Raw genomic sequence first — 15535 nt, 5'->3', positions numbered from 1 at the left:
ACTACTTGCCAGGCTGCAGATCTGTGTCAGTCATTCCATTCTAGTTCCTGGATGAAGAACTAAAACTGCCTACTATATGTGGTCGCACACAGTATTGGTGACCACCTAACAGCTAACAGAATATGGTTTTATATCTGAAGGTCAGGGAGTATAGCTTTTGACAACTTATTTGTCCACTGTAATTTTATCCTTGATCATAGTTACTCATTTCCTTGGAGTGGGGAAAGTACCTTGAAACTTAATAAGGACAGAAATCTCTAAGTACCTTCAAAATTATCTGGGTATCTGAATGATTGAATAGGGCTTTCATTTACCTTGATGCATGCTGAGTGTATTGAGTTCTGCTAAATGATTAAGGTGTCCTTTGTTCTAGCTGAATCCCCTTCCAAGGAAAGGGGCTGTTAAGCTGTGTAGAGTGGCAACAGGTAAAATTTTAGGAACACCTCCTTGGCCACAGCTGTGTCCTGGAGTAAGTAAAGTCCTAGGTTCTCTTACCACCTAATCCAGCAATTTGAAGCTGTGAGGTAGAACGAGTTTGGGACTACCCTGTTAGGCACTGGCCTCAGGGTTTCAGGACAAGTGGTAATTCCTAAAAACTTGAGTGAAATGGAATAATCGTTTGAGCATTGCTTGCTCATTTGGTGGGCACTTCAGCAGAGCACTGGGATGCTTGAGGTGAGATTTTTATAGATGGGACCTGAGCCTGAAATTGGAAAGGATGAGGGGGTTGGTGGCTTTTGGCATGGGTAAACTGAATGCCAAATCTAGGTCTTGATAGACGCTAACTTGGGGAAGCAAAAACAACTAAAAAACTTCCATCTATGAGATAAAAGTAAAGTATATAATCTGTAGGGTCCAGCCCTACAGGGCCCGTGGGTTTTTCTCTTCATGTGCGGAGACCAGAGATCGTAGAAATAAAGACACAAGACAAAGAGATAGAAGAAAAGACAGCTGGGCCCAGGGGACCACTACCACCAAGACGCAGAGACCGATAGTGGCTCCGAATGTCTGACCACACTGCTATTTATTGTATACAAGGCAAAAGGGGTAGGGCAAGGAGTGTGAGTCATCTCCAGTGATTGATAAGGTCACGTGAGTCACGTTTACACTGGACAGGGAGCCTTTCCCTTTTAGGTAGCCGAGGTGGAGAGAGGACAGCTTGAGTCATTATTTCTTCTATGCTCTTCTCAGAAAGATCAAAGACTTTAATACTATCACTAATTCTGCCACTGCTATCTAGAAGGCGGAGCCAGGTGTACAGAGCGGAACATGAAAGTGAAACAGGAGTGTGACCGCTGAAGCACAGCATCACAGGGAGACATTTAGGCCTCCAGATGGCTGCAGGCAGCCTTGACTGATGACAGGCCTTCCACAAGAGGTGGTGGAGCAGAGTCTTCTCTAACTCCTCCAGTAAAAGGGAGACTCCCCTCCCCGGTCTGCTAAGTAAGGAGTGCCTTTCCAGGCACTGGCGCTACCGCTTGACCAAGGTCCGCTAGGCAACAGGCACCTTCCCAGGCACTGGTGTTACCACTAGACCAAGGAGCCCTCTAGTGGCCCTGTCCGGGCGTGACAGAGGTCTCACACTCGTGCCTTCTGGTCACTTCTCACTGCGTCCCTTCAGCTCCTATCTCTGTATGGCCTGATTTTTCCTAGGTTATAATTGTAGAACAGAGATTCTTATAATATTGGAATAAAAAATAATGCTAGAAACTAATGATTAATAATATTAATATATAATCATATTTATATTCTATTTCTAGTATAACTATTCTTATTCTATATGTATTCTTTATTATACTGGAAAAGCTTGTGCCCTCAGTCTCTTTCTTTGGCACCTGGGTGGCTTGCTGCCCATAATAATCCAATATAAATACTATATGGTGGATATATATATATATATATAGAGAGAGAGAGAGAGAGTTTTAATTTTTTCAGTGGTATGTCTACTTTTTGGGGGAAAGAAGTAGGCCACAGGGTAGGCAATTTTATCCAAGTTGGCTGAATCATTATACTTCTTCACTACCAGTTACTGACCCATGAAGGATGACTGCTAATTCATATGCTGTCTTTCTTTGCATTAATTTTAAAAATAGAATCACTTTCTAAAAATACTTTAGTTCCAACTATCAGAAAATTATCATAATATACATATTTTGAGTGAATAACTCATTTTACAGACATCTGTTGGAAAATTGCAGTAATAAATATACACAACTATGACTTTTCTATAAGAATGGCACAAGTGTAATAGTAGTTTTGTACTCTACAACCCCATCCAAATCACAGTGATTGACTATAGTGTGTGTTCTTGATCTAAGTTGGATGTATAAAAATTTTCTCCTGAGAGCTTGCTGTGATGACCATCCTTTTCTAGTTGTAAAGTTGTGAAAATGTGAGCATGAGTTTACCAGTGACCAAGGTTCAAATTTGTGGAGAAAATGGTATACAGGCAAGAAGCCAATCCGCAAAAGGGGAGTGGGAAATAGAGTCACAAAGAAATAGTCCCAATGATTCTAGAATTTCTGGCTCCAATTCTACCTGAGGATATTTTTATCCTCACTTTTCTATGGTTCAACTCTGAGACATTTTTTTCTGTTGAGTTGAGCAAAATTCAGATTTTTTCACATGGTTAAAAAGTCTTCCAATTAACATACATTGGATGTTCTCTTAATCCATTTGGGCTGCTATAATAAAGTACCACAGACTGGATGGCTTATAAAGAATAAAAATTCATGTCTCACATTTCTGGGGCCTGTGAAGCCCAAGGTCAAGACACGAACTGATTTCGTGTCTGGTGAGGTTCTACCTCCTTTTAGAGACAGGTCTCACTGTAGACTCATATGATGGAAATAGGGAGGAAGCTCTCTGGCACCTCCTTTGTAAGGACACTAATCCCCTTCATGTGGGCTTTGTCCTCATGAATTAATAAATCCCAAAGGCCCCATCTTCTAATACAATTACCTTGGGAGATAGGATTTCAAATTAATTTTGGAGGAATAATCACACCATAGCAGAGGTCAAATAAAATGAACTCACTATAGTTAAGAATGAGGGCAGGAAGAGATACTCCGAGTAATCCCACTTTGTATTAGAGTCATGTAGAGAATTATCTAATTGTTCCTGCTGGGATTATGTCTAATTAAATCTAGTGGCACATCTACTCTTAGCATAGATTCTTGCTCAAGCATTTACAAATATTTGTTGAATTGAATTAATTTCAAAACACACAGAGAAAACAGTTTACTCATTCATTCATTTTGTTAAGTATTTATTGATCAGCCTTTTTGCAATAGACAGAGTTCTAATTTCTCAGGATATTGTGTTGAGTACTTACATTTAAACTCCCAGGTCTCATTTTTTTAAACCTATATACATCAACCGTAGATAGTCATCATGCCAAAAGCAGTTGATACATTAAAAGGAGACATTGTCCAGAACAATAGAGACAATTCAACAAAATGTATTAGTGAACAAGGAATTCTAGCTCTCAATTCATTGTTCCCTAGATGTGATATATTGGATATGCCATTTAGCCTACTAAGGTCTTAACATTTAAGTAGATGCTCTTTAGATTTATACTTATTTAAGATTTATCTAGATGTTCTTTAAAGCTTATACTAAACAGAAATTTAACTAGATGATTTTTAAGGCTTATTCCAGGTAAAAAGAAACTTAAAGTCTTTATTTTAATCTCTCAAATTGGTGGTTTTCAAAGTATGGTCCCCTACCAGCATCCTAGAAATTTGTTAAAATACACATTTTAGACCTCACCCTAGACAGACTGGACTACAAACCCTGGGGCAGGGAGTATAGCAATCTTTTTTTTTTTTTTTTTTTTTTTTTTTTAAGAAGTTCTGATGGGTACTAGAGTTTCTCAACCACTACCTGGACATATAAAATATATTTAATAGTAAATATATGTATGGAAAACTTTTCTAATTTTTCACAGCTATATCACTGATATGGTTAGGCTTAGTATCCTCACCCAAATCTCATCTTGATTTGTAATCTCCATAATCACCACGTGTCAAAGAAGAGACCAGGTGGAGGTAATTGAATCATGGGGGCAGTTTCCCCCATGCTGTTCTCATGATAATGAGTGAGTTCTCATGAGATCTAATGGTTTTATAAGGGGCTTTTCCCCCTTCACTCCACACTTCTCCTTCCTGCCACCTTGTGAAGAAGGTGCCTTGCTTCCCCTTCACCTTCCCCCATGATTGTAAGATTCCTGAGGCCTCCCCAGCTATGCTGAACTGTGGGACAAAATATTTTGGGAATATTCTTATGCTTTTTGTGAATTTAAAATTATGTCAGTGTCACAGAGTTTATTTCCTATGGGTTAATTACTAGGGATCAGCTGCAGTGGATTAAACACACACACACGCACATGCACATATGCATACACTTGAGAATACTGATGAAGGCTTGTAACTGAAGAAACAAAAACTAGATGATCTCTTGTAATTATCCAATTCTTCCTGTTACAAAACTCAGAAAATGATTAATAGAGAGACAGGGAGAATAAAATCCTGGGTTTACAATCACTTCTGTAAATGAGTAAGACCCTCCTTTATTTAGAAATCCTTTCTAAGTTAATAAGTAATGTGGTTTGGGTGTGTACATTTGCAGCTAGCACTAGTACATTAATGAACTTATAGAAAGATTTACCAGAAATTTTATTAGGTGTCACTTTTGCTGTTTGGTCTCTATAACTAGAGTCTAAAACATCCTACATACTGATCTCTGAGAGAGTCTAGGATGACCCAAAGGAATGAAAGATTTTTCCATAGGGTAATACAAAAATAGGAAGTAAATACACTTGATTTATATTCATGGGCCCTTTTTATTCTGTCTTCTCCTCCTCAATATTTTTAACTCTCTTTATAAAAGTTTCTTCTTTAGACATTTTATGGAGATTTGCTTTAAGTGATCCTTAATGACTAGAAGATAGGGACAGACACCACTGCTGCAATCCTACCAGCTTTCTCAGTTTGGGCCTGGAAGCCAATTTTAACTTTTCCCTATTCAGTTAACTCCATATTGTATAAAGATATAGATAGATAGATGATAGTCATTATCTCAGAGTGAATTGTGATATGGGTGTGGGTGGTGTGTTTCTAAGCAATAATTTTGATTTGATTTTAAGCCAGAATTATTTGTTTCAGTAGCAGCAGTGGATATTAGAGTATCAGAAGATAACAGTTTTCTTTCTTTCTTTCTCTCTCTTTTTTTTTTTTTTTTTTTTTTTTTTTTGAGACAGAGTCTCGCTCTGTCGCCCAGACTGGAGTGCAATGGCGCGATCTTGGCTCACTGCAAGCTCCACCTCCCGGGTTCAAGCAATTCTTTCCCTCAGCTTCCTGAGTAGCTAGGATTACAGGCACCCACCACCATGCCCGGCTAATTTTCGTATTTTTAATAGAGATGGGGTTTTGCCATCTTGGCCAGGCTGGTCTTGAACTCCGGACCTCGTGATCCACCCATCTTGGCCTCCCAAAATGCTGGCATGAGCCACTGGCATGAGCCACTGCGCCTGGCCTGTGTTTTTGTTTTGTTTTGTTTTGTTTTAATCTTTAGTGAATGAGATTCAGAGTAGCATGGATATCTTCTTATATCGTGGGAGGATTATTTTGTCACTGTGAAGGAAAATACAATTTCCTTTCCTCCTCTCCAATATCCTTGTCTAAAGTTTGACTTAACTTTGAGTTTGGGGGCTTTCTTACCCACTTGCCTACTATTAAGAGTCAAAAAATAATTCTAATCTAGAAGAATAGTACTTTCTCTTTTTCCCTACCATTAGCTCTGGCTATTTTTGACAATTTTGGAGAGTCTGTAAACCTGATATAATTATTTTCATGTATATTTTTATAAAATGAAGAATTTGAGGATATAAAGGATGTTTTAAAAAATCTAATTATCCCTACCTCAGAGAACTCAAGCATATTACTTATTTAACACTTATAATCATTTCTTCTCTTTTTCTTTTCTCCAGTTTGCATGCTGCAGACTTGTTCTTATAATCTCTTCTTAAGTCTTTCCAGCAGCATCTGCTTTTCCTCATTTCTTCCCCTGATTTTTCAATGCAGTTTTCAATGGTTTTCTTTTGACACCACTTTCAAATTTCATTTTTTTCTTCCGTTCTCTTTCTTCCTCTATATTCCACATATGACTTCCAAAGGTTTTGTAAAGATGAATTGTTCAGGATGAAGAGAGTGATTGATTAAGAGCCTGCAGAACTGGGAAGAGGAGAGCTGCCAAGATTGTCTTCATGTGTAGAAGCATAGTGGAGCTACCCAGAGTGTGAGAAGCAAGAAACAGAGAGCCGTGCTAACGCATGACGAAAAGCGGAAGCCTATTAAAAGAATGATCTGGAGGAGTGTGCAGTGAAGAAAATAGAGTCAGCCTGCCGGGTCAGTAGCTAATAGCCCATGGGTTTGCAACTAAGGAAATTAAAACTCTAGCTAATGAGAATTGTAGACACCTACTGAGAGTGAACCGAAGGCTTCCTATTAACTTCCCTTCTTGGGTCTTCTTGACAGAAAAGTCAGAAAGTTGTTTCCTAATTGTGTAGTAGCAAAAGAGTTGAAATGGAGGTTTAAAAAATGATGAAAGAGAAGTTTGAGGCAAACTCTTACTCAGCTCCTTCACGAGGTCCAAATAGGATGCCTCCCCCACTCCACTCAAAATGTAAATCAGCATAGGTCACAAAAAGAGGAAGGACAGTTAAAAAAAAAAAAAAAAAAAAAAAAAAAAAAAAAAAGAGTTGGGCCAGATAAGACATACAGCCAAGACGACTCAAGACAGTCAGCGGGAATTTGGGGTGTGGGGACTCCAAATTAATATATCCAATATTAGCTTTGTGGAATTAGCAGGATTAGGGTACCTCTTTCAAGAACACTGGTTAAATTTCATGATTTCAATAGATGACCAATAGCTATTATTATGTACCTCCCCCCCCGCCCCTTTTTTTTTTTTCTGCAGAAGTTAAAAAGTTTGTTTGACTCGCAGGTCACCAAGAGATTGATTAGAGGCCTCTCGACATCATTTGGGTTTGGATAAATCTGTAGGGCCACTTTACAGACTGTCTCCAACTCCTGATCCCACTGTGGTTCTTTCTGAATTGATCCAGGTCCCTGCTAGCAAGTGAAGCAGAAAGAATTCAGGCTAGTTGTGAGATGACATACAGCAGGCTGAGATGATGGGGACATTTCAGAACCAAGAGGAGGTGGCGGGCAGGACACAGACTTGTTTCTCCCACCTTGATGCCAACGTGGTCTGGGAGAGATCTCGAAGGGCAACGTCGAGGGGACTGCTAGCGTCAGCCAGGGCGCCGCGCGGTCCGTCGCCCCTCTCCGCAGGCGGGGAGCGAGCGCGTGTGCGCGAGAGCGGCGGGCGGCGGCAGGAGGAGGCGCAGGCGCGCTGCTCGCCCGTCTGCAGCTCCGCGCCGAGCGCCGCGTCTCGGGAGTTGATGGCAGCACCACTGTGCGGCCGCCCGGCCGAGCGCGGAGCGCAGCCACACGCTGCTGCCCAGGGAGCGCCCAAGATGTGGGGGGACCGGGGCGGCAGCGGTTGTAGCAGCGCCAGGGACGGGGGCACGCAGCAGCCTCCGCTCGCTCGCCTGTCCTGACCTGCCTCGCTTGCCCCCAAAGAATGTCAGCCAAGTCTAAGGGGAAACCCTCCTCGTCCTGTCCAGCCGAGGGACCGCCGGCAGCCTCCAAAACCAAGGTGAAGGAACAGATCAAGATCATCGTGGAAGATCTGGAATTAGTCCTGGGCGACCTGAAGGACGTGGCCAAGGAACTTAAGGAGGTGAGAGGCGCGGGGGTGGGGAGGGAGTTCGGCGCCCTTCGACCCCTGCGGGGTCCCCTTCCCATTTTCGGCAGGGACCGCCAGATTTCCAAACTCCTGGGAAACTACAGAAAAGGCGCCTGCAGACGGACTTTCTTTGCTCAGGGTACTCCTGAGAGGAGTTGTTGTTGCACTTTTTAATTTTTTTTTTTTTTTTTTTATCAGGAAGAAATCAACTAGTGTTTTAATCGATGGACCTGGGCTGGTGGGAGGGGTGAACGCACGCGTGTCTCTGAATCTGTGTGTGTGACGACGGCGGAGGGGGTTAGCTGGGGGTGTGTCGGCAGAGGAAGTCGTGAGCAGCCCGGCCGGAGCGTGCAAGATGCTCCTCTCCTGCCCTCTTGCTTCCCCAGAGTCCTTTCGCAAGTCTGCTGCCTATCTGGCAGCCTCCCCAAGTCGGGGCTGAAGAGGGGCCGGGTTCTGGGCCCTGGGCCAGATCAGGGAGGGCAGCCTGGGGGAAGCTTTGCTCAGACTCCCCTCCCTGTCTCCTGAGCCTTGCTGCAGGGAAGGCGACCCGGGCTGCTGGCAGCCTTGGGGCTAAGGAGAGGATCTGGGACTTTCTCACTTTCTCAGTTTCTGAAGCATCCCCTGCTCTCCTCCGAATGTCGTTCCCAGTAACTCTGAGCCTTCCTGACACCCTACCTCTCCTTCCTTCCTTCCACCCTGTCGCCACTTGGCACTGAACCCGAGGAGCAGGACGCGCAGGAGAGTGTGTGTGTGGCCGGGGTCTTGCCACTGGCGTCGTGGCTCTCTGCAACTGGGACTGCTTCGGTTCTTCCCCCCTTTTCCTCTGTCTCACTTATGTTCAGCCCTACTCCCGCCCGCCCCTAGCCCCAGGTGATCCAGATGGAAAGAAGCAGGGAAGGTGTCAGGGTTGAGGCTGCGTAACTCAGGCGGCGGCTCCGGGCGGGGGCGGGGGCCGGGCTGGGAGGGGTGGGGTCTCCCGAGCCAGGCTGGCTGCCGGCGGCGTCGCGGAGCTGGTGGCAGAGTCCCAGCGCGCCGCTCACTACTGAATGGGCTCCTGGTGCGGTTCTCGGTGAGGGAGTCCGTAGCTCCGCTTGCGTGAGAGCTAAGACTGGAACTTCGAAGGTGGTGGTGGCTGCAGCGGGAAAAGAAGGGGCGGGGCGCAGTCTAGGTCCAAAATTGTAATCCTGTTTCTGAAGCCAAGGGGGAGGAGACTGAGGGTTGTTTGGATGACTGGCCTCTAGAGATTTCAATTTCCAAACCAAATTTCAAGAGCCCCGTCGTCTTCCTTCCCTCCCCCCATTACCTCTATGAACTGAACTCCGCATTTGTTACCTAATATAAGTCTGGTAAAATGGGCCATTCGTCACCAGGGTTAAGTTTGCCAATGGCAAATGTCGTTCCTGTAGGTTACTCCGCAGACAGAACATAATTACTACTGAGGTCCTGAGAGTGGCTGTTCATATAGATTCAGGGATAAAACTTGTTCGTGTTTTCAGGGTTTTTCTAGGATTATTGCTTCACAACTGGTTGACAGATGGTGGGGTTATGCATTGAAATTCAATTCTAAAAATGCTGTCCCTTTCTTTGTTATTCTTTTATATGACATCTTTGGCAGACTGTGTTTTCATCTGAAACATTATGGCGTTTTAAAAAATGAAATTGGGCATATTCCTTTCGGCAGAATTGTGCTTAATAATTGGTAAGGTTTCTATGGGGAATGTAGAAAACCTACAGCGGCACAGAAACGTATTTACTGTTATCATGAGGCTGAGACTAAAAGAAAGGTAGTTAAGCAGAATTCTGCATCTGTGAGCCATACTTCCTTATGTTATAATGCCAGTCCACTCACTTTTTTTGCACAGAATAAATGACAAGAAACTACACATGGTCCTGGTTTTACTTTGCATCATTATTTATGGACATTTAGAGATCAAGTAGATCTGTAGTGAAATCTTCAACCTCCCTGTGGTTATTGGGTAGAATCACAAAAATGTAAATCAGGAAATCTGTTGATACCACTTTCTGTGTCTTCATTACTGAAGATTTTTTAAGGTGAAAAAAAAAAAGGTTGTTTATAAGAGGAATAGAAAGCAGAGATACTGTACAACCCAGTAGATGAAAATATATAACAGATCTAGAGATACAATTTTGACTCAACATTTTGGAATATTTGTTTGCCTTAAGGATCTGTTTGAGTAAAAATCTCACCATGAAACTGAAATTTATGACTGATAAATAATGTGATGTGATTGTTAATTACTTTTGTGGGGTATCATCATCCTAGATTTGCACAAGGAAGTGTACCTACTATGGCCAAATCCCAAAACATTGGCTATTCATATAATACGAAGGAAAGTATTTTGAGAACAAAGTATTTATAGGGCATGTTTAACCTATGACATCTTGCAGTTGTCCAGCATGTATCTTTTTAGGATAATCCTGCATATGTGAGTGAACATGTCTTTGGTATAGTTTTGGATAAAGAAATAACAAAACTTCGTATATTACAAAGCTTGTTGGTTTCTGTAAATGAATGTTGCTATTCATCAGTTGTCATATTCAATATTCTGGCAGTTTAAAATGAGTACATGTTAAATATACACTGCTATATTTAGAATTCTAACTCCTTTATTGGCAATGCTATGCTTTTAGACCATAATATATTTTAATATAAATTATCGGTGAGTTCTTCTTAACTTGGGACAGAAATTAAAAATAAAAAAGTAGTTATGACTGTATCACTATGTCAGTCATCACATAGTATTTGTTTTTTCTTTCTGCTTTCAAAAAATATCTAGTTAAAATGCAATCTTCTTTAATTCTGTTCTTTGTTTTTGCATAATTTCTGCACCAACAATATTAAACTTTGGTTTGAGGTTATTTTGAAATTGCTTTTCTTCATAGAAGTTCTCTGGGCTTAAGTCATCTGAAAACTCAGGTAGTAGAATAGATTCAAACATAATAGTAGTTGCTTGAAACACTTTAATAAATAGTGACAAAACTCCAGTCTGCTCAGCAAGATGAGTTGTTATTTTGGGTATCTGTTTTATGATTATTTCATTCTAATTGCTTAATCAGTTATAATTGGATTATATATTAGAAGCAGAGGAACAGGCTTTCTAGAAAGTCCAAGAGCAGCCTTATTCTACTGTCAGAATTTAGTAAAATCTCAAACAATTTGACTTTTCAGAAATAATATGGGTCCTTTAGTTTTCTATGCAATTAATTTATTGGAAAAGCCTTAAATATAATTCAGTATACTTATTGAGCACCTACCATGTTCAAAGTACTAATACCACCTTTTTAATTGCCACCAAGATGAATAAAGCATCGTTTCTGGTCTCAGTGAGCTCCAAAGGTTAGGTAGGGATATATTTATACTGTCTTTCAACCTCAGCGCTATCAAAAGGCATTGTGGCCTTTAGTGGCCACTCTCACTGCAGGCTTGGGGAAATCGAGAATTGAGAATAAGAATGAGTATATGTTGATTTATAAAATGATACATGCTGCATACTTAGTAGTATGGCAAGTCTTTGATGAAGAAAGAAGCTTAAAAAGATTAAAATATATGAATTTTGAGAAATTTGCAGGTGATTTAGTTTGTCATGATTAACATGAATGGATCAATACCATATACAGGAGATAACATGTTCAAATGTTGTAACTAAATATTGAAGATTTCCATTAAAGGTGAGTCTTTTGGAGAAATGGAGAGTTAAAAAGGAAGATTTTGAATTCTTCTTTTTCTTAATGTAAATTAGGTTTTAAGAGATAGTCAGAAGGTAAAAGGAAATAGGTTTGGACTACATGAGTAATCCACGTTGCATTTTTCTACACATTGAAAAAAAAAAAAATAAAAAGAAAATAGTAGTGAAACTCTAGAGTTTTAGGGATAAAATTAACCATAACTGGTAGAGTAGGTGTGAGTGATACTTTTTCACTATGAAATGTAGAAACAAGGCAATTGCTTTTTAAAATATTTCTGAAATAATCTAATGCCTTTGAGTAGCAATATGCCTGTTCTTTTATGAAGATCTCACTGGTAAACTGTTTTGCATTACATTCAGGTATTAATATGGGATCACATATCTTACTCGTCACAGTGACACTGGAATCTCTAATAATCAGCCTTTTATCTGGAAACAAAATTAATTGCAGCTTTAGCGGGATTCTCTTCTAGTTTAGACTTGTTATAACCTTGAGCTTTTCTTGTAGTGTTTATTTTTATGATTTGAAGCAACAAAGCTACTGTATGAGTTGAAAAAACATTTATATATATAATTTCTTGAGAGGCTCTCTGAGTAGACATGACTCTAATGGAGGAACAAGTTAAAATAAGTTGTTTTGTTGTTGCCTTAGAATCACTCAGTGACTGGATCTCCATTGATGAGAAGTATGTCAGCATTGTTGCCATGGACTGGAAAGCACCCATAATTTGTCTTATAGTGGCATAAACTGAAATAAATTTAAGTTGAATTTTGAAAAATTCGAAACCCATAGGAAACAGTCTGATTTGAACTGATGAAAACAGAATTAACAATTATCTGAAAAATATTTTCACTTTTAAATGTTCCCTCTTTTAATGTCTTAACCACTTGATACTCTATAGTTTGTTGTTCTGGAAAGTCCTACTGAGTATTTTTTGGTTAATGAGCCCATGCATAAAAAATTCATTACAAGAAAAAATTATAGAGAATAATCTTGGAAGTATTTTCTTTTTGTTTGAGACAGAGTCTTGCCCTGTCACTTAGCTTGTAGTGCAGTGATAGAGATCTTGGCTCACTGCAGCCTCCATCTCTTAGGCTGAAGGAGTCTTACCAGCTCAGCCTTCTGAGTAGCTGGGACTACAGGCATGCGCCACCATGCCTGGCTAATTTTTAATTTTTTTTTTTTGGTGGAGATGGTATCTTGCTATGTTCCCCAGGCTGGTCTTTAACACCTGTCTTGAAGTCATCCTCCTGCTTAGGCCTCCCAAAGTGCTTAAATTATAGGCATGAACCACCATGTCCACCCCAAAGTATTTTCCAGGTTCTAAAGTTGTGAATAAATAGAATTTAGTAGTTCTTTTAATTGTAGCAATAGTCATACTTTTATTACTTTATACAACAGTCTACCTCCCCAAATTGTGGTATATTTATCAAATGCTAAAATGCTCTAAAATTTTTCTTTACTTAGGCATGATGGCCTAGCATGTTACCAAAAATAATTTTGAGAACATAAACATAGCCAGTAATCATCCATCATTGTCTATTTCCAATGAGTTAAAACATTCAACACTTAGAGGATTAGCTGATAAGAAATTCAAGCAACCTTAAAGTAATAGACAATGTGTTTCAGGAAATAGTGAAGTCATAGATAATAAAGCCCGTCTAATAGGTTTCATTATTACCTGAATTATGTTATTTTCACCCTTGCTTCTCTGAGGATCTCAGGTACTTATATCTAAATATAGAAAAAGAGATAGAAATGCAAGTTGGAGCAAAACATATTTTCCCAAACTATAGAACTTTCCTTCTGTAGAATAGTTTATGAAAAATTTCAGGGTCAATTTTTGAGAATTCGCGTAATAAAATTCCAGTAGGTCGCTGATGCAACTCTGATTGAAATATACATAACTGACATCAAGCTGCAAATACAAAATTAACAAACAACAAAGGGCACTATTAAAAAAATCAAATTTATTTTTTCTGATGTTAGGAGCAGTACATGAATATTATAGAAAGTTTGCAAAAATCTAAAGAAATATAAAAGAGAAAATAAAAATTATCTGTAGTACCACGTAAAAATAGATATACTAAGCATTTTGTTATATTTCCTTTTAGTCTTTTTGTATGCATATTTTAACATAGATGAAGTTATACAAAGTTATAGATTATAAACAATGACATTTTCTACTTTCTTGAATAATATAGATCATAACTATTACACAGATTTACTGTAAGTTACTTCATACTTCTCTTAATGTTGGATAGTCTATTTATTTCCAGCTTTTCATGGTTATTAAATATCACTAGAAAGAGGAGTTTTGGCAATATGAATAGCTAACAGAGGTCTTACTCTCTGCCAGGTACTCTTCTCAGTGCCTTTATCTATATTAAATTATCTAATTCTCAGAACAGATAGATGAGGAAGTTACTAATATTGCCGATTTTACAGATAAGAAATCTGAGGTCTGAGATATTAAGTCATTTGCCCAACTCACTTGACTTGTAAGTGGAGAAGTGAAGTTTCATTGCCAGATAGCTTGGTGTCAGAGAACAGCATTGACCACCAAGCTCTATCACGTTTCCTAATTGTTTTTAAACATTTTCTTAGAAGTCAAGGATCTAAAAGCTTTATAATTCTCAATTCATGTTGCCAAACTGTCTTCCAGGGAGTTTTCACAAATTTTTGCTTGCAGCAGCAGTATATATGTGGACACTGTTTCTTAAATTGGGAGTGAAGCTAATAAACCATTTCGTTATTTCATTAAGGCTTGCTGTAGTTTATTAACTTCATGGTAACAGTCATTGTTTTTGTGGGTTGCAGAAAACAGTATTGAGACAAAATTAATACTGAGTAAATTAGACCTTGCAATTTAAAATTTGCGAATAAAGAGGTGCTGTGATTAATTACCTTTAGTTTATTCAACAAAAATGTTGATAAGAATATTACATAGCTGTTTAATATTCTGGCTGAGAAAATAAAGGAACAACTAGTATGGAAGCTTGTTGATATCTACCATTGTATATAATTGTTTCAAATGAATAAAAATAATTTGGAATGTATTATTCTCTTTTGTTGCTGTTAAATTACCTTAGAAGAGAGACAGTATCCTTAAATTTTCTGAGACGTTTGGGGTTTGACAGTTTTCTTGTTTTCTGCTATGACTGAAGAATTAGAGAATCTTGTTGAATTCTTTACTAGGAGCAACATTGTTGAACTGGCTAATGATGTCATATGTTTATTATAATTTGATTTCTTGTATTAACTTTAGTGCTGTCGATTATAAACCACTTCCTCTCTCCCACATATAAGGGGTATAAGAAATGGCCTTATTCTAAAATTGTTTTCTTTTCCAGTATATTATGAATAGAAATGTTTTTATTGTGTTAAAAGTTAGTGTTCATTTGGAGAATGACTCTGAATTAAGTTTCCCACAGGAACTGGGAACCCAAAGCCAGCAGTAATTCGTCTTTAAACAAGAACCAGAAAGTAGCATTAACTGAAATGAGAAAATAAAGACATATCTAATATCCAAATCAAAGTAGACTCACAAGGTAGTCTGTCAGCTCAGGACAAATGTTGTCTTGCTTATATGGGGTAAGCTATTTATTTATTTAGAAAGGAAAGACATGAGGATTCCAAAGGATTTAAACTCCCAGACCCCACTTTCAGGCAAGAAATATTAACATTGTTAGGACTGAATTTATATTCATCATCTTTGTTTTCTCTCTTTCTACTTTGCAAATGGTACTTCAGATTGGTGTTTGAGATAAATGTTTACTTGCAGAATAATTGAAATTTGGCAAATTACATACTTATGCTCAATGAAACAGTTATGATGTTTAGGACACTATAAATAGATTTTCAGCTACAGATAACATATGTCATCCTTGTCTGGAAAAAGCAAATTTGATGATTTCTGACAGGTTCTTTCTCTAGTACCACACAAATGGTAACAGATATATTGGTGTGCATATACCCCTTTCATAATATCACATCTTATCTCAAGATTTCAAAC

The 15535-nt window shown here is 39.0% G+C and overlaps 1 protein-coding gene across 2 annotated transcripts in view; it reads left to right on the top strand.

The window, feature by feature from the left end:
* Positions 1 to 7384: 7384 nt before the first annotated feature.
* The window catches only part of PRR16 (proline rich 16), a 311585-nt gene continuing 303434 nt past the window's right edge, over positions 7385 to 15535 (top strand). For both annotated transcript variants that reach the window (XR_007726721.1, XM_050795120.1), the window contains exon 1: positions 7385 to 7806. Coding sequence is in view for 1 of the 2 variants with exons in the window: in XM_050795120.1 (XP_050651077.1) it covers positions 7648 to 7806 (159 nt within the window). In the remaining variant the exon portion in view is untranslated. The remainder of the gene's footprint in view (positions 7807 to 15535) is intronic.

Source organism: Macaca thibetana, chromosome 6, assembly GCF_024542745.1.
Source record: "Macaca thibetana thibetana isolate TM-01 chromosome 6, ASM2454274v1, whole genome shotgun sequence".
Lineage (NCBI taxonomy): Eukaryota > Metazoa > Chordata > Mammalia > Primates > Cercopithecidae > Macaca > Macaca thibetana.
The sequence above is the reverse complement of the archived record's forward strand: the minus strand, read 5'-3'. Positions and strand labels throughout refer to the sequence as shown.